The 26,296-nt window shown below is 41.6% G+C and overlaps 2 protein-coding genes across 6 annotated transcripts; both read left to right on the forward strand.

Annotated features, from left to right (window-relative positions):
* Positions 1-12,992: 12,992 nt before the first annotated feature.
* glrx2 (glutaredoxin 2) lies at positions 12,993-16,832 on the forward strand. 5 transcript variants are annotated; one of them, XM_070832532.1, is made up of 4 exons: positions 12,993-13,016; positions 14,248-14,314; positions 14,934-15,110; positions 15,933-16,832. In XM_070832532.1, the coding sequence occupies exons 2-4, from the start codon at positions 14,249-14,251 to the stop codon at positions 16,095-16,097; spliced, it is 408 nt and encodes a 135-aa protein (XP_070688633.1). In that variant the 5' UTR covers positions 12,993-13,016; position 14,248; the 3' UTR covers positions 16,098-16,832. The 5 variants fall into 5 exon arrangements, with proteins under 5 accessions (XP_070688633.1, XP_070688634.1, XP_070688632.1 ...); XM_070832533.1 differs by having other exon boundaries at positions 13,006-13,020; XM_070832531.1 differs by lacking the exon at positions 12,993-13,016 and adding an exon at positions 13,045-13,182.
* Positions 16,833-17,131: 299 nt separating this feature from the next.
* On the forward strand, positions 17,132-23,728 carry uchl5 (ubiquitin carboxyl-terminal hydrolase L5). Its single transcript, XM_070831922.1, has 11 exons — positions 17,132-17,305; positions 17,772-17,835; positions 17,923-18,028; positions 18,699-18,824; positions 19,513-19,574; positions 20,003-20,133; positions 20,354-20,417; positions 20,754-20,856; positions 22,364-22,477; positions 22,753-22,851; positions 23,339-23,728. Exons 1-11 carry the CDS (start codon positions 17,230-17,232, stop codon positions 23,381-23,383), a joined length of 990 nt encoding a protein of 329 aa, XP_070688023.1. The 5' UTR covers positions 17,132-17,229; the 3' UTR covers positions 23,384-23,728.
* Positions 23,729-26,296: the final 2,568 nt, after the last annotated feature.

Genomic DNA, 26,296 nt, shown 5'->3' on the forward strand with positions numbered 1-26,296 from the left:
TGCAGTCTGTCTCTGCCAGCCTCCGTTCTCTTCCCTTGTACACTCATGCTCATTACCATGCGCAGCAACCTTTCCTTCACAAGGTCAGCTTTTGTATGTGATGGTCAACAGTAGCTACAGTTCACCGTGGAGAGATAATAAAGTCAATTGTTTGCAAAGGGAAGCACCATCATTCTTGGTTCATTCTAATTATCCAGACTGTCCTCCTGTAAATACATTGGATCAGTCATCACTGGAAGGTTGAAAGGGAAAAGCAGAGAAATCGAGGAGCTGGGAAGGACAGAATGGAAGGTGGTGGTGGTTGGGGGGGGGAAATGACAAAGCAAGCAGGAAAAAAAAAAGCATGTGGGAAGGGAGAGATAAGTTAAGGTGTGAAATCTGGAGGAAGACATGGCAAAGAGGAGGAGAGCATGTCGAGGGACGGACTTAAAGGGACAGAGAGGATGACGGAAAAACCGGAATAATTTGAGAATCAAATTTTTGCAAAACTGCTTGGTTCTGCTGTAAAATAGATTATTCTCTCAAAATAATCTGGAGTTGTGTGATTATTAGCTCTGTACCTTTTATTGTGCTCAACCAAAAACCAAAACCAACCAAAAAAGCCCCATCAGAGGGCAAAACCTCCTTCTATGATGACAGGCTCCTCCACTGTGGAGCTTCTTTTATTCAAGCCCTGCTAACATTTTAGAGATATTTCAATAAATAGCCTTCACACAAAGAACGTCTTTAACTCGAAAGAAACAAAACAAGCCTGACAGCGTTGTGTGTGTGTTTTTTTTCCCCTTTGAATTTGGTCATTATTCTGCACGGCGCTGAGAGGAAGCCAAGTGTGGCAGGTGAGAGCATCTCGACTAGACAGCTGTCAAAGCCGCTCTGAATGCAGGGGCAGAGCAGGGGAGCAGCATCACCGGCGGAGGCCTCACTGCTCTGACTGGTGAGAGGGAGGTACAGTCAGTGTACAGCACACACACACACACACAAACAAACATACAGACAGTGGAAGAGTCACGCTAACACATACACCTGCATGGGTGGTTTCATTGCCATGGCAACCGGTGATTGATCCTCTGAGTTATGCAGTGAGAGAGAGAATATTAATGGCAGAGAAGAAGCAGCGTCGGAGGATGGAAAGTGACGGCGTAGCGGGTAAGAAAACAGCTAATATCCACGCAGAGGCTCACACTAATATGCCGAGGGAAGGATCAAAGAAAACAGCATGTAGAATGATTTGTGTTTGGCCATGTCTGCACGGCGGCACTGTCACACTGCAGGCTTTTATGCTCCATTTCAAACTGCCACTCACTGCTGATTGCATGCTGTTTTTTTTTTTTTCTTTTTTGATGACTTCAAAAAAAACGTACAACTAAATAAATAAATAGATAAATAAATTACAATCAAGTTCAAGATGGAGTTGGAAAGACGGGGAGCCTGGCGGCGCTTTCATAGTCACTAGAAGCACAGTTATGCCCCTTCACTGGTTCGGGTACCTGTGCTGTAGTTCTGCTAGTAGCTACATGACAGGAGGCTCTTCAGTATGTTTGGAAGTGCTAATACTCAGACAGAGGGAGAATAAATCTATCGTTGGTTTACAATGTTGTCTGTTGATGGCGGTTGGGATGTCACAAACTAGGGCTCCACTATTCCTTCTTCACAGACGTCCTCAGTCTGGAGGTTCAGAGTAGGTAACAGACCTCAGATGCAGATGCTAATTTTGAGCAGAAACTTGTGTGCATTGGAAAAATCCCCCATGTTAACATGCTAAAGAAGAGATGCTATCAAGTTGCATTGTGGGAGTTGTAGGATTCAACATTTTTGGCCTTTGACCCACACTAATTAAAAGGAGGATGATCAGGATAATCATTCATCATATTTCTTAACTTTGTCTTAAAAGTCCCAAAACTTTATGGAAGTTCTGTAGTAAATCAAATAATAATAGTGCTTCTTTAAATATTTATAGAAATGCATCGTAGGTGTTCAACTGGAAACATTGTGCAGCCAGTTCACAATAGAATCCAAGTCCATTTCAAGAACAAGTTCATTTTTTAAAGAAAGTGATGTGTAGATGAAGAAACCCAAGGTGGCACAAAATCAACGGTGTGACCCTCTGGTCACAGACAGTCATTACAACAATGAAGGCGACTGCACTAACAGTGGCTGGTTGGGTGAAAATCATTACTATCTTATTAGGGTACAGTATATTGTAATATTGATTACCATGACTAAAACCACAGTTGGATGATTTGATGTGCACTTTAGATATTAACTCCATTTTTGCAACACAATTTGTTGTTTTAACAGTAATGAAATGTCCACATCCAACCTTTTTTTTTTTTTTTTCTCTGCACAGTCGTTAATTTCAGAGTGCCACCCATGTTTTATTCAATTAATCGATCGATTGAACGTGGAACTGATTTGACTGATTAGTGCTCTTGGTGTCCCCTACATCCACAGATGCTCTTGGCTGGTAAAAGAGAAGTCATTTTCAAAAGAAAGATTTTCCCGTAGATAGGCTGATCAATTGATCGTTTATTCCAGCAGCAGTCTCCACTGTCAAATCATCATGGCACTTTGTTCTCCATGCAAATACTTTTCTTGACCATGCAAATACTTTATTTCCATTAATGCACCACATTCTGTGTCCTCGTAGCCCTGCGACATCAGATGTGTGCCACCTGGGTAAAGAAAAAAAGTGTTGGTACATCGAACAAAATGGTGGCATAGAACATTAACAAATAGAGCCAACAATTAAGCTGCTTAAACATGAGCCGTGAAGACAAAGGTGTGAAGTGGATTGTCATTCCTACGAGGAGAATCATTTCAGACATGTGCCGGGGAATGACCTATTATCACTGAGGACAAATGCAAAATATTTTATGGAAAACTGTAGAGGAAAGACAAACAAACATCTGTCAATCATTGGCCTATGTAGAAACAGACGTTTCATTCTGATCAAATTCTTGTTATTCCTCTGTAGGAAGTCAGCCTCTCTCAACACCACATGTAAAAATAACACAGGTGCAGTTCTGTGGCAGCATGAAAGGATTCTCTGTCAGTCCCACACATGCTTTTCAAAAGGAATAAATAACATGCATAATACTGACAGAACACATCCAGCACACGTGACGTATGGAACCTATTAATTATTAATGTGTTTCTTCCTCTGTGAGCAGCTGTGGATGGATAAAATATAGAGAGCATATTCGTCTTTGAGGACAATGAGGCTCAGCGCGCTGAAACCTCGCTGCCCCCACAGCGGCAACCTGGGGACCCCGCTAGCCTGCAACTCGTTTATTTTTTTTTCTGCTGATGCGCTTTCCCGCGAAGAAGATTATTGTGCTTCCGATAAAGTGTTTAAGTTGCCGCAAGGTCAACGTAATTCCTGCTCCAGATAAAGCAACACATAGAGACCTGGCGCTCTGCTTGGGGGCTCTGAAGCCGGCTGATAAAACTGCACCAGGGGTAGGATTCTTAAAAAAGATAAGAGAGACGGAAACAGAAGAGGAAGAAGGAAAAGAAGAAGAAGGAGTAGGGAGAGTTTGGGGAAGATGGATCGCCAGCTTCCTCAGCCAACAGAACATCATCTGTGATTGCTGCAGGCCACCCACACAGGAACAGCAGCAGCGACAGGCCGTTTACTTATCTACCTTGGCCTACTGAGCCTCACGGCTTCAGGATTATTAGAGATAAATGCTATATTTTCCCCCTGAGTGTGCACCACACAACTGTGTTAGCAATTGTCCTGTTTATGCCCAAATCTGATTTTCAGTTTGTAAAATGCATGTGACAGGTAATATTAAACAAAGCGAGTTATTGGTGGCTGAGAGTGTAACAGAAGTTCAGCAGCGTCAAGAGTGTCAGCTGATTCTGCTGCAAAGTGTTTCACATCTCGGTTGATTAGATTCCTTTCTTGAATATTCAGAGTCAGGCTTCATTTCTGCGTCTGGGCCGTTGAGCGATACAACAAAGCAACTCTGCCCTCTTCAGTGCAAAAGCCAAATTACACAACACGCACCTTGTTGGGCTTTGACTCTGATTTGATTTGAACACTGGCAGAAAAAAAAGAAAGAAAAAAGGTCCTTCCACGTGAAATTAAACTCACATTTTTCAAAAGTGAATTAAAGTGTGTCAGATATTTCAAAAGAATTAATGTGTCAAACATTTGTTCAATGCATTTGCATTTTTATAATACCTTCATACCTTGTTCTGTACATTTGTTAAAATATCAAGTGAAGTAGAAAAGAAAAAAAATTACATGCTTTGATAGATTTTAATGGTTTGACTCACCTTAGTACTATTATGTATCTCAGGCTTTGAAATACTACGTTTGTCAGCACCGCCTCAGATTTAAATGTCGATCAAATCTAAATACAACAAAGTGGGAGGTTTTGCACAAGAAGTGCAGCACGTCAAGCCCCTTTGAACATTTCATCAACGTATTCGTGCATTACCATTTTAATGTGCGGCTGGTAGGAATAAAAGTATGTATTTAATCAATTCAGAGAAAATAACAACGTATAGCAAGCTGTTGTTGACCTTATTTGTGGGGGACAAGAGCACTTCACGTTGTGGAGCGATACAGATCAGTGGAAGCAGAGTTCAGTAAGTGTTTCAGCATCGTCCAGGGGCCCGTTTTATTTGCCATCTTGTATCAAGAGCACCAGGATTACTGTGCTCAAGGAGCTGTGAAATCTCTTCCGACACCTCGAAGCTACTGAAACAACTGGTGTCCGCCTCTCCTATCACAGAAACACACACTGGCCAGCATCCATCCTGAATAACAAGGAGACGACCCCCACATACTCACACACACACACTCTCTCTCTCTCTCACACACACACACGCACAGTCAAAAGAATTGGGACCTGTCCTTTTTAGACTTCTAAACACTAACCTGACATGCCACCAATCCAATTTGTGTCAACAGCGGTCCCTCCGCCCGTCCCCTCGACAAAAACAACAAAAACAGCAATTCGTGTTGACAGCAGTCAGGAGAATACTCACTTGACACATTGTTGTAACCTTCCCTAAAACAAATGTCACCGTCAGTAGCTCGGCTGACACGAGCCATGTCCAATCTCTCAACAGAGATATTTAAAAACTAAAGATGACACATGAGCAGGAGAGGAGCACGAGATTCGTTTAAACCCCACAAATAGAATTGTGGACGCCTGTTTCTGATTCTCTTCTCTGCGATCCTTCATCTAGATGACAGTTTGACGGACATCTGTAAAATAAGAAAACATTTTAGTTCTTCCTGAACTTTGTGCTGCTGTCTTTGGCAAAGTGTCCACGTTATTTTCTTAGCCCTGTGCTGACATTTCCATCTGTAATTATAGGAAGGAGCAGCAGCTTATGTTTTGGAGGGGTTAAGGCTTGCTGATAATGTATAACTAAAAAACAAAACAAAATAAACAGTCAGGTCCCAGCCCCACAAGATGTTTCTCATAAATAAAGAAACACATTCATTAGAGGTGCTGCCTGGAAACCCGTGTTTTCATTTCTTATTTGAGCAGCATAAAGGTCGCCGAGGGTCACTGAGAGTCCACTGCGTCCCTCCCAAAACACAGACACGCACCACCCCAACAATACACACACACATGGTCTTCATACAGGAGTGCTGGGGTGGTGCGGCTCTCCGGACTCCGCTCAACGCCGTTCCTAAGTAATAAGATAAATGTCTTCTTCCAGGTGAAAAACACCTTCATATCGTCTGATGGGTATTTAGTTTGACTACATTACCTTCAAATAACTTCACACCAAGCAAAACTGTCAGCAGGTTTTATGTTTTCAGTGTGAATAGGTTTAGTGAGTAAAACTCCTTGTGGAATACACAGTGGATAATCTCTAAAACCTCCACACGCTCTTCGTCCACCCACATGGGTGTTTTCACTTACAGTGACAGCTTGGACCTCCTCTCGGGTCATTTGGATGTGTACGGACTGGGCTTGGTTGACACCCCCCTCACTCTTGTTGTGACTTCTCTGATGCCGATGATGTGCAGTTGATGAAAGGAGACGTCCGCTGACAACGACTTAGTGAATAAAAATAGGTTTATTACAAAAAGGTCAGTTGTCTAACAGGCACCATGGAAGCCTGGGAAGACGTTCAGCCAATTCTAGGAACAGACAGTGTAACCCCCGGCCGAATCTGCTGTCTCTCTGTCCTCGTCTTCCTCGAGCCACCTCTCTGGTCACTTCTTTATACCCCCTTGACCATACATCCCAACATCTGGTTTTCATCCATATGACAGGTCTAGTCTTTGTTTTAGGGGTACAAGGATATATTAGAAGGACACCATCCCCCGGTATCTAGTAAGGGGGAGCAAAGGTCAGATCTCCCCTGGCCAGGTCAAGCAATTCCCAGCCTCTCCGTCTCCAGATAATTGATCACAGATCCGAAACAGAGAAACACTGACCACTACCATGTCTTATGCCCTAAAGGCACATACCAAACACTTATACACAGTTCTACTCACTACAAACACATATCAAACACTGCATATCATACACCACACTCTCCTGTCATCATCCTCATTGTGCAGCTCCATCCAGTGTCCAAACACTTGGTTATGATTGTGCTCCCACACGTAGACAAATAACTACAACCAACCACTAGACAGACTAATCCAAATCATCAGCTTCATCCTATCCAACTGCTGCTGACTGAAAATTGACTCATATGTTCAATCAGTTATCAATGGACTAATCATCTAATCATTTCCACTCTACTTCTTTCTTTGATACGACTCCATGTTGAATCCAGCATGCCTGGCTACTTACTAAAGAGGTCCTCATGAGCAGTGGCTGATATTACAGGTTACGCATAGTAGTTCGGTTCAGCTAAAGATTGTTGTTACTCACTGTGAATTAAAAAAAAACCTTGAAAAACATGCCCGTGTTGCGAATTGTGACTCAGAGATTCAAAAAGTGACTTTGGGAAGTTAAGAAAGGTTCAACTTTTTATGCAGATGTCCACTAAGGTCAATGGACTCCTTACAATAAGCGGCTCCTATCAAGCCGCCTCGGATCGGGAAAATGAAGCATGGAAACACTTTGCTTGGGAAATGCAGTCAGTCATGGTTTGCCAGTATAGTGGCAATGTGAAAAAAACAACTGCCTACTTCAATGCATGAGCACAAGCTTCAGGCAACCGCTTCAAATCCATAGTCATCAACAAAATCTTCATTATTTATACAGTTTGGAAACGACTGCCTATATCGAGCTTTTTCTCAATGTCCACTTGGAATAGTAAACATCCAGCTCATGTTTTGTGTCTGGAACATACATACACACACATTTGCATTTCAAAACATCCCTCTCAGTCATTTTGACAACATTTCCAAAGACAATGCCGCGCCAAAGAGAACCGGGAAACCGCAGAAAAGAAAACAAAGAAAACAAAGTGTATGTGTGATTGCACCCTGACAGCCAATCGGCAACCTGAGTCATAAGTGTAATCAGGAATGGCTTCTGGATCTGCCAGGTCCTGCTGGCGAGCTGGTGATTGTCCAGTGGAGGGAGGGGAGGGGAGGGGAGGCGGGGGGTGCTGGGGTGGGGTGGGGTGGTAACAGTACAGCCGACGAGATTCATGACAGCCTCTTGCAGAACCTTGTGGACTGATTACATGTCCAAGAAAATGCATGCAGCAAACGGATATTAAATCAACACAGCTTATTGCCATGCCAGCGTAGGGCCGAGCACAGGCACGGGCAAAATGCGTCAGCAGCTCACCCCTATAACACTCTAGGCAGAGGGAGAATTACATTTCTATGGGGGCTCCGGATGAGTTAGGCAATCTTCCTTTCCATGGCAATGATTAATAGTGATGGCCCCATAAATTGTTCTGTCTGAGAAATATATTGCTGCTATAGTATCTGTTGTTTTGCACTGGAAGGCCACTCTGCCTTTGAGGGCGGTGGTTGGATAAGCAGTCAACAATTGAGTGCAGATGCAGAGAAATGCTCTCGCCTTACAGCAGAGCCAGGCTTGATCCACCAAAACTGATTGTCACTGCATTTCACACATATTTCTAAGCCTTTTCATGTGAAATTAAGATCAGTCAGAGATGAATCTGGCATTATCTCATTTCATCTGGCAGACCATGGATGTTTTTACCTCTTCAGAGTCCCCTGTATATCTTTACTCAAGGGTTTAGTCAGATGTTTCAAATTAATGTGTCATGTACACCTTCACTGTACTTTCTATATTAAAGTCTTTTAATGGAGTTGGTTTTCACATTGTCAAATTAAAGGACAGTAATATGGTTGATATGGTTCTCTGGTTCCTGTGGATCCTGGTCCTGGTTCTGCTGATGTGGTTCTCTGGTTCCTGTGGATCCTGGTCCTGGTCCCGCTGATGTGGTTCTCTGGTTCCTGTGGGTCCTGGTCCTGGTCCCGCTGATGTGGTTCTCTGGTTCCTGTGGGTCCTGGTCCTGGTCCCGCTGATGTGGTTCTCTGGTTCCTGTGGGTCCTGGTCCTGGTCCCGCTGATGTGGTTCTCCACCAGCCAATGGATGTGCGTCTGTCCAAGGCTACAGCCTGTCCGTCCTTGGGAGCTGGATCTCTCCTTCACTGTGGTGCTCCCGGAGGTTTCTCTTTTCCCACTGGGTTTTTTGAGTTTTTCCTTCCCGAAGAAGGAGGGTCATAAAGGGCAGGTGATGCCTCGGACTGATCCACCGGACTGATCCATTGGCCTCATCGACTGCTGGACTCTTTATTAGATTGTTTGTTCGCTTACACTTCTTGTTTATTTCAGTGAACTTTGTAAAGCACTGTGAGACACTCTGTTGTGATATTGGGCTATAGAAAATAAATTGAACTGAATAATAATAATCAATTTACTGAAGTATGTTCTCAGGAGTATATTAAGGGGTAGTGTGTGGTATTTGAATGGATTCCTCTTTCTGATCATAAAGCATTTAAAGGATTATACCTGTAAAAAAAGCCACCACATCCTGTGCCGTTAAAAGTTGTTATCACACAGTAGCCTACTTCCACATCCCACAGGCATAAAGCAATGTTAGCATTCAGTGAGACCTGACGAATGTGACATAGACATTTGGCCCTCTGGCTGCTTTCTCTCTGTCTCTGTCACCTTCTCTTATGTTTACCAGAACATCTGTTAGAAATGGCTGTAAATGTTTGGCTGTAAAATCAAATGAATGAGCTAAAGGAGGTTAACAATGAGAGTTTCTATAAAAGCATAGATTAAGGCAGAGTGGAATAGAATCTTTACATTTGGGAAAAGTCCCCATTACAGTGCTGTTGCTGATTTTGGCCTTGGATAGGATCTGACTTTCCTCGGCCAGGGTGTTGGCTCAGTCTAGACCGCCTTCGACTGGGTCTTAAGCTGACTTGGAATCAGCCAGGCCGTCCTGACTGCAGACTGACAGTTTTCTCAACACATAAAAATGCTGCGGCTCAGCTCCACTGCTGACTGAAAGCCACATGGAGAGAAAAATCACAGCGACACATGCTTTACTTATCCGCATGATAACTGCTATAGATTTTAGTGTTAGCTTATTGATGAACTGACTAAAAATGAGTTATTACGCACTTTGCCAATTGCCTGTTAAGCAGAAACTCCTCAGTACTCAATCAAGCAATGGCTGAGAGCTACGCTTTGATCAATGGAGACTACAATTGGGATTTTTCTTTAGCGTTATGCTTCTTGGCCTAAAGCAAAGGCTAACTGAGGAGAAAATATCAACACGTGCGAAGAAACGGAGAAAGCAAACAACAGGAGACTCACCATGACCTGTCCTCAGAATCTGAGATGACAGAAACGATGCATGTATTAAAAACAGAACAACTGAGGACTATTTATTTTCACTATACTTCCCAAAGCACGCAAAAATAAATGAAAACATGACTTTCTTTCATTATCGCTTGCTCGATCATAAATCAAAATATCTTACGCCAAATTATAGGAAGTGCTTAGAAAAGGCCTGCTTGTTAGAACACAAAGCTGTGGACGGTGTTCTGAATGAATCAGAGCCATTGTGTCCTTACTATTTGGTCATGTTGAGTGGGATTTGTCACCGTTCTGAATTTACTCCACAGGAGTGAAGAGGAGGAGCAGACTGTGGCAGACAGTGTGTGTGTGTGTGTGTGACTCATCAGTCTCACTCTTCTCACACAGAAACACTCCCCCTTTTCTTTTTTCTTTCTCTCTGAAACCGACAATCCGACATTCACACCCACTTCACGCTGTGATTTGCCAGCTGTGAGGAGGTGAGAAAGGAGCCGGGAGGGTTTGAATTTCTCTCTCTGTTCTCATTCTTTACACAACTGTTTCTGTCACTGTTCATGTGCACAACACCATGAGGGCCTTGCAGGAGAGACTGAAACTATGTGCCATTATCCCCATTTTTCAAACGGCTTTGTGCCCATCTCTCTGCATCATGGTCAGCTTTTCAATCTGCTTTCCAGTGTGGCCAAGAACTAGAAACACTTTTGATTCCCGACACGTTGTACAAACAAGTTCTGATCTAAGATAAGTCGACCCTAACTCTCCGTGTGGAGTTAACATGGCCTCCCTGCGGAGAACATGCACCTGCTGTTTGTGTGCTTTCCTCCACCACATCAAAAATACATGTCAGGTGGATTTGTGGTGGTGAATTGCTGATACACACAGGTGTCTGTCCCTTTTTGTTATCGCTGTGATGGACAGGTGTCCGGGGCTGTCTGTCTTCTGCACAATGCTGGAAAAAGCTCCGACCCCACATGACCCCATCCAGGAAAAAAGATGCACAGAGAAATGAAGCCTCATAAATGTTAAACCAGACGAAGCAATGCCAACAAGTCGCCCCATGCTGCCTCTAATTTGTCGAGAGTAAAAGCATCAGCCTAATGCCAATGAGATGTGCGATATAGATCACACTAATGGCTGCTCATTCTTTTTCCGAAGATAAATTATCCACAGCACATCCATCTTCCGAATAATGTCAGACTTCTGGGTTTTTAAGTTCCTCTTAAAGCGATCTTCTAATTTACTAACTTTTACATGTACACTCACTCTTGGTTACCACTTATTGTTGATGTATGGTTTTCTATTATGACATGGTTCGTGTTGTAATAACATTTGCATACATGTAGGCATATTAAATGAGCTTAAGTCATTTGTATATGTGGGTGCAGACATCCATCTCAGGAGGCTGTATGGATGCTATAGTGGCATTTCCATTACATGTATCATAAATGAGATGGCTCTGTGGCACTCGGTGGTGCGAACACGTCCACCAACAATTTGTCACCAAGTATCGGTTCCACGTGTCAAAATTTCATTGCAGCTTGAAATGTTTTTCTATGCCTCATTACCAAGCTGTTTTACATGGGGGGGGGGGATGGTACATGAAATATGCTTTTTGAAATTCTTGTCACTTTTGAGAGTTTTAGCTTATTATCAAGAAGAAATATATAACTGGACAGTTATGTCTAAATCAGAGGGAGCAAATAGTGCCTCCACGATGCTTATTTTAGCCAGCGATAGAGGATTTGTCCCTTTTTCTATTTAGTAATGCAGAATCCAATGATACGACATGACTCCATTCAGAGGTTGTATGCCTGTCGGTGAGGGGTGATGTCCGTCGCCATGGCAACCTTTTTGGCCAGCCAGCAGGACTCCGTTGTTCCCTTATACCATGGCCAGCCTTTGGTGGAGGTACGATAACCCCAGAACAGGTTATGTTTGATCTACTTCACAGATATGATTTTAAGATTCTACGTGGGAAGATGTGCAAACACACACACTCACACTGGTATGAAGATGATGGATGCCTTAAGGAAGCCCTTACATTTTATGGGAAGGAAAAGGTGTCACACCTCCAGCGGGGGAGGACCAGAATGACCTGACCAAAATGACTGAGGCTGTAGAGATCAGATGGCCCAAACCTCGTCATTTATCACATGTACTGATGCTGTGAGCAGCTATTTGAAGCCTAACACTATTCTCCACTGTCCTTTAGAACATTTCTGGATTTGTATCGGGATATTACCCTCTCCAGGGCAAGACTGCAGATCTCTTTGATGGTTTGAATCCATTCTGAAATTATGCTTTTTTCACTTGGCTTTTGAAAAAAAAAAAAAAGGTATTTGAAGCTAAGCACTTCTGTGCTGCATCATCAGATATCTTTAGATCTGTGATTGATTCCCAAGCCTGTGAGCCTATTTTGAGCTAACATGGTAAATGGGAAACAGTTACTTCTGAAGTAATGCATTTCCTCCTGCATTTGAAGAGGGAGGAGAAACGAAAACCTTTGAGGATAAAGGAGGAAATAATCTGCATTTGTACCAGCTTTGATGCCTGTGCCGTGTGCCGTGCAGACAGAGTTTGATGACAAAGAATGTTAAGTTTCCTCTCGGCTGGATTTCCACTGGCCACTGTGACCTCAGCACAGGCGATGAAGCCACCCAGCACCTATCATTATATTATTATAACCTGTTACTCAGCCCTGTCACAACCTGCTACTAATCCTGCGTGAATACATACAAAACAGACAAGAGCATCTTCTCTTCCTGCTTCGTCCACTCAAAACACTGAAACACAGATGCCAGATGTCTCTACAGTCATTAGCAAGGGAAAAAAGGTCTCCAAGAGAGCAAACATAACCCCCCAGCCACCACCAAAAAAAAAAAAAATCAGGATATGACGAGTGAGTATGAGTAAGTATTGTTTCACTAAATGTCTTGCATAAATGGACCTGATATTTAGCCAATTAAATCAATCAAACTATAAAATTGGTGCTACTCAGTTAAGCAATAATAGCCCAATAATAATAATAATCATAATAATAATACTAAGAGTCTACTTTAATACTTAATTATAGAGTTTTTATCATTCATATCATAGCCTTTAATACACAGATGCATGTATGTGAGCGTGTGTGGGGCACGTCGTCTCTGTGTTGTTGACGTCCTGACGTCACGTTCAAACTGCGGCTTGCGTCAGAAACTACTTCCGGCGGTCACGTAAGGTAGGCTCCAGGCTCAAACAGTACAAATAAAGGGCGAAAGCGAGCGTAGGTTAACAGCCAGGGGTGGTGTGTAGCTTCAGGCCTGTTAGTTCACTAACCGCATGTTTCACTCAGGCCAACAGCTCGATTATTTTTTGGCCGTTTGCTATTTTTTCTCCATGTTCGCTCGAGCAGGATGTCTTTCCAGGGTGGCATGGACCGGCTGCCGAAGGTCAATCCCGCTAGCTTGATTTAAAATAAAATAGCCAGCAAGTGCATTGAATCAATCAGTGTAAAGAAATACCATACCAAACTCCATTTAGACATTAACGTTTGTACAACATCGCTGGACATTGTTATCGGCTCACAGACGTTGAAAAGTTAACCTAGTCAATTTAATGCCGCACGCGTAACATACTTCCAACGTTAACATGCCAAACAAACTTCATAAGTCATATAATTCAAAGTTTAGTGTATTTTAAAGTCCCTCGGTCGTCGATAAACACCCATTTCTTGTAACCTTAGCGATTCAGCAGTTTCCTGAGGCGAATTCGGCATGTATGTGATCAACTAACAATACCTTATTTCATGAAAAGGTTCACTTTTGTCATTGGCATGATAGTTTTGTCAAAGTAACATTAACGTTACGTCTACTTTCCTCCGCCACATGCCTTATGTTGGGCGGCAGTGACGCTGTAAGAAACATGTAGATTTTACTCTAATAAGTACCAGAAGATGTATTGAGTTTATGCCGAATTTACAACAAGATGGTCACATTTCATTAAACATTTAAAGTATTCTATAACGGAGTTTAATTAGTTTTCACATTAGCTTGCGATCTTAATATTGCAAGATTTTCAATGGAGTTTGGCATGTTGCGCACCCACATCAAACCTGAGCTCATTACCAATGCCAGTGCCATGTGTACTCCTAATCCTGGATTACCAAACGTTAGCACGTAAACCTTACTGCAGTTCTAGACTTGGCGTTATAAGGAGTTAAACAACGGTATTACAACGTAGTATGACTAAAATCAGCAACTTAGCTAAGACTAAAGCAATGGACGTTTGGACTTTCAGACCAGCAGTAATTCTGCAGTTAGATATTATTTTGATGCTAATTATTAGGCTTCAGATCGTCTCTTCCTGTGGTATCTTCACGTTTCTAAGGTTATTGCATGTATCTGGTGATGCTCTGTTGTGTGTGTTCTTTGGATTGCTGTAAATTTTAACATACAACAGAAGACTAAATGCTGTAAAGTACAGTTTGCTCTAATGTTGTGCTTTGTGTTTTTCAGAATGGGGAATTTTACTTCCTCCACCCCGGGGGCTCTGTCCAGCACATCTTGTGCACAGTATGTTCAGGTAAGTTGATGCAGAAATATCTGTTATGAAGTGGACCCAAACATGGCATTTGTTGCTCCATATGCAAACAAACTATATCCAAAAGATATCCCATATGTAGTGTGTCAAACTGATTCCCACACCTTTGCTGAATATTTATTACATTTCCCACATAAGATGAGAGATAAAAAGAGACTTTATTTATCCCACACCGGGGAAATTCACGTGTTACTGCAACAGAGACAGAAAAGGTGCAGAAACAAAGTGTTGTTAACAGAAGTAGTGCAAAAACAAGGGATATAGCACATGTAAAAATGAATACAAATATAACAAAATGAGAAAAAATATAAAAATATATTCGTGTGTTGCACAGGATATTGCAAGTATCATATTGCAGTAGTTATAAAAGGAGGTGAGGGTTAATGTAACTTGGTGTGTAACTTTTAGAATATGTATGATTTAGAAAGTTGTGTTTGTGCATCAGTTCACTCGCTGGCTTAAAATGAACTGTGAGAGTGTCTAATAAGAATGCAGAGTCGATGTTCCTTTTGCGTTTGCCCACGAACTCACTTGAGGCTGGGTATGTTTGGTCTATTCCTGTGTTCTACATATTAAATCTTATTTTTATCTGACCTTTCAGGAGGTGGTGTCACAGCACTGCGTTGTGATATTTTCCAAGACCACCTGCCCTTATTGCAGAATGGCCAAGAATGTGTTCAATGAAATTGGTGCAACCTACAAAGTAATTGAACTGGATGAGCACAGTGACGGGAGGAGACTGCAAGAGGCCTTAGCTCAAGTTACAGGTGCCAGGACGGTAAGAGCCAAGCAATTTTAAGAGTCAGGAATTTAAAGTAACTTTGCAGCATGTTATTCCAGCATCTATTTAAGAATAGCATATTATTCCAGCATCTATTTAAGAATAAATCAAAACATGCATATTTGACAGCATGTTTGTTCTGGCGGCTCTGCATTTCAGTTAAATTTAGGTTGATCTGACTAGTGTTTTTATTAGGGCTGCAGCCAAGAATTAAAATAGCTGAATCTGAGTCAAGATAAAGACCAGAGTGAGCTGTGTCTTTTTCAGACTCATCTCACAGAATTAAATAGTCCTAAAAAAGGAAAGGTATAATCAGATGTTTGGCGAAAGGTCACCTGCACCTTGATTTCATATGGCAGGTATGTATCTGCACATGCAAGACTAATTATATATATTATTTTTAGCTTAAGTTGATTTCACCGCTGATTCTCTCTTGGCCCCCTTTTTCTTCCACCTCTGTGAAAGCTGTTAATGAGTTGTACAATTGAAGTAAGCATGGCTTAACTCTGATTTCAGGTTAATGTTTGGTTAGGTTATATATAGATGAAAACAAATTCTTGGTTTTAAGTGATTAAGTTGTAGTGATGAATACTGTAGACCACTAAATCTGACACAACCTTGATATGAAGAAAAGCTTAGTGGGGGAAAAAACGTGACTCCTGAATTTGAGGCTCCAGGTCTGCTGTCGGAAGATGTTGGTTTTGCTTATAAAGTTTGAACTGTTCAAGATGGTAACTCTGAAGTAGACCCCATGTCTTTTCTTTTCAAGAACTCCTCATTCACTCAGTGCTGATGCTGTGCCACGATTTGTGTGTTCAGGTGCCGAGAGTCTTCATTAACGGAAACTGCATCGGGGGTGGCTCTGACACCAAACAGCTCCATCAGCAGGGGAAATTGCTGCCCCTGATCGAACAGTGTGCCCCCTGCTGTGCCGCGACCAGCTCCGAGGGCTCGGGCAGCGGACAGTTTGAGTCCTCTAAATGACTAACCGTCCTCATCGTTTTTTCCAGTCCTGTATTTATTAAATGTTTGCTTGATCTCATGCTACAAGTTATACATAACTTGAGCACAGTTATGTTATTTATTTATCAAAGTGCATCAGGCACTTGATGTTAGGCCACATACATTTTCATCCAGGGATGTACAGTATTATTAAAACTGAATAGTGGAACTACTTCTCATACTCCTTCTCTGCATGGTGGTTTTATTGAACAATATTACAGTCATAAAAATAGCACCATGTCTCTATCAAGCATCATCAGTGACTGTGGGTCTTCATATATTGATAGTTTAATTCAACACTTTTTTTTAAATTCACTTATTTGAGCTTAATCTACATATCTTGTAAGATAAATATTTTTCTTATGATCAGCACATCCTATTGTGCAAAGTATTTGAATGTGACCTCTTATTCAGAAATGTTAGTTACCTGCATAGATCAAAAAATATATTTAATTTTTGTATTTTTTTTACAGTTAAAAAGCATTTTCTATGTCAGTGCATGGATTTTAGCAGTAGCTGTGTTTATCTCAATGTTTTTCATATTGGGTAGCCTGCTGGTTTACTAAAATGTATGAATAGCCTAATGAATCAAGATGTTGGTCGGTATTATGAATATATAGATTAATTGGTATATGTATTAAGTCACAACCTCTCCTAAATATTTTCATAATGCCTTGAATGCGTATTTATAATTATTAATAAATATAAATGAAGCCATCAGCTTTCCTCGTCTTGCTTTGCGGTTTTTACCAGAGTGTTTCATTTGTCACCCCTCTCACCAAAGGTGGGCGGATATTAGATTTAATTTGGGCGAACTATTTTTTAGTGATGGATTATTCTCTTCCACTTTCGTCTTTGCAAAGATAGATACTTGCATATTTTAAAAACTACTCTTGCTGCTAATATTTGGAGCGACATTTTCTGTCAAATGCCTGTCGCCTCACCGCGGTGTACGCTGTAAACTAAACCAAACGCACCCAGATTGCCCACATTGCACCGCATCACGGTGAGGTCACTCCAGTGAAATTAGCTTGACTAGCGGGTGTACTGCTAAGCTAGGATATTAGCATCTTGTATATGTGCACGGTAGGTTGAATAAACAGCACCGTGAAGAATGGCTGGCAGCGCAGGAGAGTGGTGTTTGATGGAGAGCGACCCCGGCGTGTTCACAGAACTGATTAAAGGCTTTGGTGAGTGGCAGGTACCGTTAGCTTACCGCTAGCTGCTCATTCAGTGTAACACGGCTGTGCGACAGCGCTAGCTAGCTAGTTAGCTAGCCGCTCTTAAGCTAGCTGTAACTTGCAAATTACTATTAACCCTGTGCGCAAAGAGAAAAAGCTGTGGATGAAATTAAAATATTTTACAGGCCTCGTTTTCTCAACAGCAATCCCAGCGCTTTATCCAAAAAGGTGCATATGATTATTTGGCAGCCTTGGCTAACTTAATTGGGCTAGCTAACTAGCTAGCATTACTCAGCGTTCAAAACAACGGCGCGTGCAAACAAATCCTCACTCATGAATGATGGCATTTGTTGTGATGTCAGAGGAAAAAACCTGCTCAGTCATTTCATATTTGTTAATCGGCGGGTGGAGCTCATGAAAATAGTAAATACGACAAGTGTGAATGGACGTTTGATGCCTTACTTGTCCTTGTCAGGATGCAAAGGCGCCCAGGTTGAAGAGATATGGAGTATGGAGCCAGAGAACTTTGACAACTTGAAGTATGTTAATGCTTACAGCTTTTTAAAACATTTATTGCAAGCTCCTTCTGTTAAGACAGATATTTTAATTCACGTGTTCTGTTCCAGACCAGTTCATGGCTTGATTTTCCTGTTCAAGTGGCAGCCAGGTGAAGAGCCAGCAGGGTCAATCGTTCAGGATTCAAGGCTTGATCACATCTTCTTTGCAAAACAGGTACGAATAGCAAGATGTTTTTAGTTTGCAGCTGTAGTATAAAACCCATTAACAAAAGCCCATAGCCAAAAAAGTGACAGCTTATTTTAAACTTGGCTCCTTCTCAGTTTATGCACGTCTGTCCTTCCTGATGCATTTGGCCTGATTGACTGCTGAACCAAAAACTGTTATGATGAAGAGTCAAAATTCCTCCCTACATTTTGCCACCCAGGGCTGCATTAGATAATAACTGCACTGCCCAGAGCCAAAGACCCAAATGCAATCGAAGACATTATTATCTTCAGTGCAGCATTGTTTCAGCCAAGCTGGATAATGAATTGCTGTGCTACTTAATTGAATGTGCCTATGACGTTAAGCACACAGTCTGCATCCAAATTTGAGGATGCTTCTCCTCACTCTGATGAGAGGATTATTTTTTCCCACAGAGTTTAGGAAGGTGTTGCTCTATGTGGACAGCGGTGTTAACAAATGGTTCTCTGATTTGATTTGAAACTTAATTTGCAGCCACAGACATTTGTAGAAAATAAGTCATTCATAAAATTGGTATCTGTTGTGCTGTTCAAGATCTGATCTGTTTACAAACGGGTTACTTTTGGATCCATATCATGCATTAATGAGGAGGTTTCTTTATCTGTCGAATCAATTGTGTGTTTTATCTGTGTGTTTCCAGGTCATTAACAACGCCTGTGCCACCCAGGCAATAGTCAGCGTCCTGCTCAACTGCTCCCATTCTGACATGCTGCTCGGAGACACACTGACAGAGTTCAGGGAGTTTTCACAGAGTTTTGACGCAGCTGTACGTTTATGGTATTTTTCTGTTGGATCCAAAAAAACTGTGGCTATCGTTTGTTTTCTTTTTCAGGTTTCTGTTATGAATTGTGTGCATTAACTCAGTCTGTCCTTTGTGTTATATACTTTTCTGTTTGTGTATTTGTTACATGAAAATTATGACACTAGCGTTGGACTGGTAACTTAAAAAATAAGTAATATATTTATTCATCGCTCTTTCTAAAAACGAATGTTAAACCTGCTTTCCCTCTGGGAGCAGAATTCCCCCTTCCATCCCCAACACTGACAGTTTTATCCTCTTACCTTCAAAACCATGATGACTCAGTTGTCTGTCCCACAAATATTCAGAAGAACCAGGCTCCACTGGTTTATTATCCTCAATTTCTGCTTTTAATTGAGAAAAATTCTTGCACTGAACTGTATTTTATTTAGAAATGGCAGCGACTAATTATGAAAGAAAACCAGCAGGGCTGTAATCGCTGTGTGGAAGAATCTCTGCATTTCTAAGTTTGATATAGAAGGAACAAATGAGTCATTTATTTTAGTTACCGGGTGTTGAAATTGGATGCACGACTTGTTACTTGGAAAAAGGAATGTACAGTGTGTCCCATACAAGCCCGTCATGACGCTGCTGCATCCTTAAGGCAAGGGTTATACAGTCAGCATTATAATCCTTCATCTCCCACTCTCCTCAGATGAAAGGTTTGGCTCTTAGCAACTCTGAAGTGATCCGACAAGTTCACAACAGCTTTGCCAGGTAAGCCCCTGCTCATATCACATCCAGCTGGAGAAGCTCTGTTTGACTGGCTTCGTGATATTTTTAGCTCCTCATTTTAACTCCCACTGTGAAAAGTGATTGGCTCATTTGATGCTAAAGCACCAGAGTGAGGCTGATTCTCTTATTTAATGAGTGGAAAATAACAGGTTTTCCTTTTTGTAATGTGAAGCATTTGTACTGCAGCACTTGGTGATAATAGTTTTAATTGAGTACAAAGATGTTTAACATTCTGCACATCAGATTCATGTATTGACTTAGTTGTTGTGATTTTCTTTAAGTACCTCCCTACTTCCCTACTTATGGATTTCTAATAATTTTTCTTTACACTAACATCAACATTTGTTTGTGTGCTGCATGATAATTATCTTCGTCTATCGTGTTTTTTTTTGTTTTTTTTGTATTTGAAGACAGCAAATGTTCGAATTTGACGCAAAGTCATCAGCAAAGGACGAGGACGCCTTTCACTTTGTGAGCTATGTTCCTGTAAACGGCAGACTATACGAGCTGGATGGGCTGCGAGAGGGACCAATTGACCTGGGTAAGCAGAAAAATGCAATTTGTTATTTTGTCCTTTATTGCTTTATGTTTAAAGTCCCTCGGTGTGAGGTCCTGCTGTGCACAGCTGAATTTTGTCTTGTTGGCCATGGCCCATTTCCCCTAAAACTGTCTGTTTTATGATGATGTACAGTTAGTGCTTTCAGTCAGTGTGTATATGGACACCTGCAGTAATGTTTATACCTGTATGTGTTTTTCACCAGGCGCATGCAACCAGGATGACTGGATCAGCGCAGTTCGCCCAGTGATTGAGAAAAGAATACAGAAGTGAATATCTTTATCTTTATTTTATTACTTTAATTCTTTTTGTCACAGCTGATGGAGAATTTTAATACTGCAGTTTTGCATCTCTTTTACTTTCTTTTAAAACAACAACACCAGAGGAATTAATGTCAATGTCATACATGCAGCAGTGATGATTTTGCCGAAGAGCTCTTTCATCCATCTCATGTGACTTATTTTCATTTTTCACTCTCTGATCTTGTAAGAAAAGATGGTTTTCTCTCTGTATATACTGACTTTCTCTGCCAAATGCAGTGCAGCTTTGATTCTTTTGACAGTGTATCATTTTGTACTTAGTAAAAATTCTCTCTCTCTCTCCAGGTACAGTGAAGGAGAGATCCGATTCAACCTAATGGCCATTGTGTCAGACAGAAAGATGATATACGAGAGAAAAATTGCAGAGCTCCAGACCCAGCTTACTGAGGTGAGTGGCAGCAAACGAGCTGAATCCAGTGCAGACATGACGAAGGACAATGTATTCTCTTACATTGTCACTACTCGCCAGCACTGCCAAGTACAAGCTGACAATTGATGTGTTTCACTTGTAGCCGCTCAGAGACAATTATCCTGGAAGAGAATGTCGGGGGAATTTCAAAATTTCTAAGAGAAGGCAAATAATATTTATAAATGTCACAAATTTTCTGGATTGCATCAAAAGTGTTGCACTGAAAGGTTTCCAGCCCGTCTGAGGTGGACGTCATAACCGTTTATTCTTGAAGAAACGGGTCAAAGAGCAACTTCACCCTAAGTTGAAAATCCTTGTTAAACTGACTTTTCTTTCCTGTTTGAAAGGTTTACTCTTTTATTTATTTGGAAATGTCCTCTGTTGCACAGAGTTGCACTAAAGCACACCCACCAGTGATGTCACAGTATACTGATCACACCCTCAGTTCACATCTGCATTACTGCAGAAAGGTGGAACATTCAACCACCGGAGGTCAGCAAAGGTTTAATTTCATAAAAGTGCTTTAGAATAAAGATTGGAAGTTGGCAGTGAAAGCCCTCATTCAAACAAATTTCAGGGGTGGGCTATTTCTGCTTATTGGATTTTATTCCCTACTGCTTTATTTTGTTATTATTAATAAAGCTCTTGCATATATATATACTTGAGTTTCTTCACCCTCTTCTGTCAAAGTCAGAAGGGATATTGGATTGTTTGGTGAAGGGTTGTTGTATCCATAGACGGTATAGTACTGCAGTCGGCACGCCTCCAGTTTTTAGCAGCAGGCAGAAGTCCCAGCAGAGACGCTAAGCAATTCACTGCTGTGGACAGGGGCGGCAGAAAAACATAGTTTAGCCACCTAAAAAGGCAGACCTAAAAAAAATCAATATCAATTTAAGTTAACACTGTATTTAGACTGTTTTCACCGCTTTACATTACTGTCAGACCGCTGTTTCTGACAGAGAACTGAATCCATTCTCTACTCCTCTTGGCCCCATTGTTAGCCGCCAGAATCCATTGATTTAAAAGTCATCTTACCACAGCAGAACACGGGAGATTACTGTGCTGCTTCTGCCTCGATCAGTGAACTAACATGTTAGTTTGGATCTGAACTAACCATTTAAAACATCAAAGCCTCACGGTAACACAAGCAAACTGATAGCTGTAGCAGTAGATTAGGGTAGACCCGTGTTCTATGAGGTAAAATGAATGGACTCTGGTGGCCTTGAAGCAAGCAAAAAGAGAGAAAACAGCATCAGCTCTCTGCGAAGAGGGCTGGCAATGACGGCAATGTTAAACATCCCAACTATCCCTTTAAGCCAGCATTGTGCAGGAGAAACAAACCCGGCACTGCATCATTAGTGGAATTAATCAACATAAGAGTCCTCATCAGCATCTGTCCTGACATGGGAGTGTTAACTTTTCCATCCTAACTCGTCAGCATGTTGCCTGGTTGAATAAGGACCCTCTTTTTTTTTTCTCCTCCCAGGATGAACCGATGGACACAGACCAGAGTAGCACGTTTCTTAGCTCCATCCAGTCAGAGATTGCCAAGTACCAGCTCCTTATTGAAGAGGAAAACCAGAAACTTAAAAGATATAAGGTGGGTTTCTCTTCAGCACCACATGTCTTAAGATGACATGCTGCATTTCATGACTTTCACGGTGATATGAATACAGGGAAATGGTCCATAAGCCTACAGTCCCTGTAAAAAAAACCTTTTTAAATAACCATGAGTGCATTACAAATGTAGAGGCTGTGTCTGCTGCAGTGCTGTCAGCCACCTCTGAATGTACCACAGAGGTTTTGTTCCTTTCCCTGGTACACATCAGTCATGCCCAGTTTTCCCTCAGTTGTTGGATTTATGTGTTCTCTCAGATTGAAAACATTCGACGAAAGCACAACTACCTTCCTTTCATCATGGAGCTACTGAAGACACTGGCAGAGTACCAGCAGTTAATACCTTTGGTGGAGAAGGTAGGTTTTTTCACAGCACTATTTACTTTTGGTTCATGCTTGTCTGGGAAGACTTAAACACCTTTTGAAACACTTTTGGGTGTCCCTCAGCTGACATGCACATTATTTTTAATGAGATGTTTTGACATGTAGTTTGTAGGGACTCTCATGGACTAATAATAATAATAATAATGATAATAAAAAAAAGGTCTCAGGAAGGGAAACTGATTTAATCAACATTATGAAATTAGTTTTATAAAGATATTTGTTCTGCCCACTAGAGGGCAGAATGCCATGTCTAGTTCATTAATAAGACTTTGAAATGATTTTCACTTTACAATGCTTAAGGTCAGTTTTACTCAGCTACAGTATTCAGATGAACTGTTTCAGCCAAGATTTGAGAAGACAAGTCATGAAATATTTATGTTGTGAAGTTATTAGTGCAGTACTCTTTAATGTCTCCTGTGTAAATTCAGGACACTAATGAAATGTTTTTTTTTCTCACCAGGCGAAGGAGAAACAGAGCGCCAAAAAAGCCCAGGAGGCCAAGTGAACAACAACACACACTTCAACAGAGACGCCTCCGATCACACGCACACACACGCACGCGTACACACACATCCAGAACCCTTCAGTCACTCTTCCATCACCGAGCCGCGTACAGCTACTGTACACCAGCTGTCATGTTCATATTATTGGCCGTGGATGGTCTGCAGCACCTCCTCTCTGTGGCATCCAGAGATTAAGAACTGCATTGCAGGTGTAGCAGAGAGAGGGACTGTCCGGCGAAACGCTCTCTCCATGTGTGTCCATCAGCTCTAATGCATGATAGAAGGAAAGATGTGCTCAAATTATGGTCTGTCTTATTTTCATAATAAAATGTCTAGATGTTTGTGAATTGGTGTTTTCATGGCCAGATTAAGAAAGCTAATTATTTTTTAACATATCAGTCAGTTGCAGACTTCACTGCAGATGTTTTTTTGTTTGTTTTTCGACGTGCTCACTGGGACAAACCCACACAGTAGTCAGGTTTGGTTGTGGAGCTCTGCCGCCACCTACTGGTGAAGGTGACGAAAAACAAGGACTGTCTTTACAATACATCAGGAAAAAGCCATCAGCTAACCTTTTTTGTCCAGTGCACATTGATTAGTGAAGCTGCAGTAGGCATTAAGAAGAATTTCAACCTTTTAAAAAGCGTTTTTAATAATCTCGTCTCCAGCCATTATCGTGATTAGAGCCCACCGACATGCTGCAAAGTCCTTATAAGTCCATCATTAAGAAACAACTGGTACAAGTGTAGTGACTTGTGTGTTTTCTGAATCGCTCCCTGAGGCGGTATGTCGATGTTTTGAACATGGGAGTCTGTAGTGGCCCCCTGTGAGTTGACTTTTAAATCAACTTCTGCTTCACACTAGACAAAGCAGCCAAACTTAGTAATTATGGGTCGTGCTTGAACACCGTCTGCGGCTAAAGACTTGCGTAGCCTGACGTATCTGCAGTCTGGTGACCAAAGTAGAACGTGCCCCTTCTCTATTTTTGGTTCCAGTGTTTACATGCACGCCTTAAGTACTTGTTGGATCTGATCCCAGAAGACTGTTGCCAAGATCTGTCATGGCAACAAATGAAAACCTGCAGGTTTTACTACCAGGCCAGAGAGAGAACAGTGTGTCTCTTTTATTACCTGAGATCAGGCCGTGTGGACGAGTAAACAAAAAGTACTGACGGCGATAGTGTTCCGACTCTGCAGGATGTTCAGGAATGCCTGCGCTACCTCGTCATACATGCTTTGTCATCAAACATTATCGTGGTGTCTTTTTTCATTGTGATTTTATCCTTTTGTATTTGGCTGAAGTCACACAGCAGAGTGCACGGTGTGGCTGGCAGACACTGAAGCAGATGCTACAAAAAGAATCAAGTCTTAAAAATAGCCAAAGACTGCTGCGTAACGGAATGTGCGCTGTGTTTTCCTACTTTGAAGGTCAAGGGAAGTTTATTTGTACAGCTCATTATCAGTTAAGAGTGTTTCAAAGGGCTTTAGGGGTTCACGAATGCAGCAGTTCCATACCCAGACAAGGGAAAAGTCCTTTAAAAATAACATTAGCAGTGAGGCTGTGAGGAATAACTGTGTTTGCTGTTGATTATTTTTCTGATAAATTGTTTAGTCCCCTTAAAATGTCAGGAAAACAACCCAAGATGACCAGAAATGTCCTGTTTTTATTTGGCCAGTGGTCTAAAATCTATTTTACAACGATATTAAACAGAAAAGCAGCAAAGTCAAGAAGCAAGAGCCAGCGAATATTTAAAATTTTTTGTTGATAAAAATGATAGATGGCTTTACATAATTAGCATTACATTAAAAAAAACTGGAAGAAATCATAAGAGAGGAGATTGAAAGAGAACCGTCCTCCCTTCACCTACTAGAAGTGCAACACAGAAATGAATAGAAAGTAAAAATAGTTCATTTAAAATAAAAATCTATGAGGGATTTAGTTGTACTAGTGTCCCTCTGAGGCTGTAATCAGGCACAGGGGTATTTTACTAAATAATAAGCAAATAATCACAATAATCTGTAAATATATTCTATGTTAATATTGGTCTAATGATCACCATGCTGATGGGAATGTCATTATATTAGCGGGTATAATGTCACTATATCCCATTAGGGGCCGTTATCACATCCAAATTTCACTTTTAAGGGCTCATCAAAGTTATTAGAGTTCATCCTGAGGGATAAAAGAGCGTCTGTATCGTTAATGTCAACATCATCAAGCCCAGTAGTATTAATCCTCTGGGGATCATGACTCCTCATGTCTGCACCGATCAAAAGGTCGGGCCCCCAGAGTGGCTCCAAGTGGGACTATAATGATTCTGATACTGAAGAAAATGAATGTGTGTGTAACTCTTAATCCATTCACACACGTTTGTTCCCAGCACATTCGGTCCTGGAGAGCGGCTGGAGTAAAAGATGACCTCGTTGCACCACGACAGCCAGGCCACGGGTCTGAGGAGCGAGCCGGAGCCGTCAGCCTGTCGGGAGCAACGTGGGGGTGTCTGGCCACTGTCAGCCTCTACTCTGAGTTCACGGCTGGAGGCGGCCTCTGTATCAGGGAGCAGACAGAGGAGGACTCCGCTGTCAGTCAAGGTGTGCTCTCTCCTTCTGCACTTCCAGCTGGAAACACTGTTTACGGTACTGGAACCGTGCTGCGATGACGCGGCCGCCATCGGCTGCACAAAGGGGAATGAAATGTTCCAAAAAAGATGAGGAATGTTGCTTTTGTTGTGCGGCTGAACATCCAGTACACTGACTCTGAAAATATGTCCATGACCTTTCTGTCAAAGCAAGCACTCAGACTGCACAACAAAAGTTTTTATATTTAAGATAAAGAGTAATTAACGATCAGTGGAAATATATTTTCTGAGCTGCCAAATATTATTTTGGCTTTAGCAATAAACCAGACATCTCAGG

Source organism: Pempheris klunzingeri, chromosome 6, assembly GCF_042242105.1.
Source record: "Pempheris klunzingeri isolate RE-2024b chromosome 6, fPemKlu1.hap1, whole genome shotgun sequence".
Lineage (NCBI taxonomy): Eukaryota > Metazoa > Chordata > Actinopteri > Acropomatiformes > Pempheridae > Pempheris > Pempheris klunzingeri.

Coding starts and splice junctions, on each gene's coding strand:
- glrx2 (XM_070832530.1), top strand. CDS start 13,974: ATGACTAAAATCAGCAACTTAGCTAAGACTAAAGCAATGGACGTTTGG. Junction 14,315..14,933: donor CTTGTGCACAGTATGTTCAG/GTAAGTTGATGC, acceptor CTGACCTTTCAG/GAGGTGGTGTCACAGCACTG. Junction 15,111..15,932: donor AAGTTACAGGTGCCAGGACG/GTAAGAGCCAAG, acceptor TTGTGTGTTCAG/GTGCCGAGAGTCTTCATTAA.
- uchl5 (XM_070831922.1), top strand. CDS start 17,230: ATGGCTGGCAGCGCAGGAGAGTGGTGTTTGATGGAGAGCGACCCCGGC. Junction 17,306..17,771: donor AGAACTGATTAAAGGCTTTG/GTGAGTGGCAGG, acceptor TGTCCTTGTCAG/GATGCAAAGGCGCCCAGGTT. Junction 18,029..18,698: donor ACATCTTCTTTGCAAAACAG/GTACGAATAGCA, acceptor GTGTGTTTCCAG/GTCATTAACAACGCCTGTGC.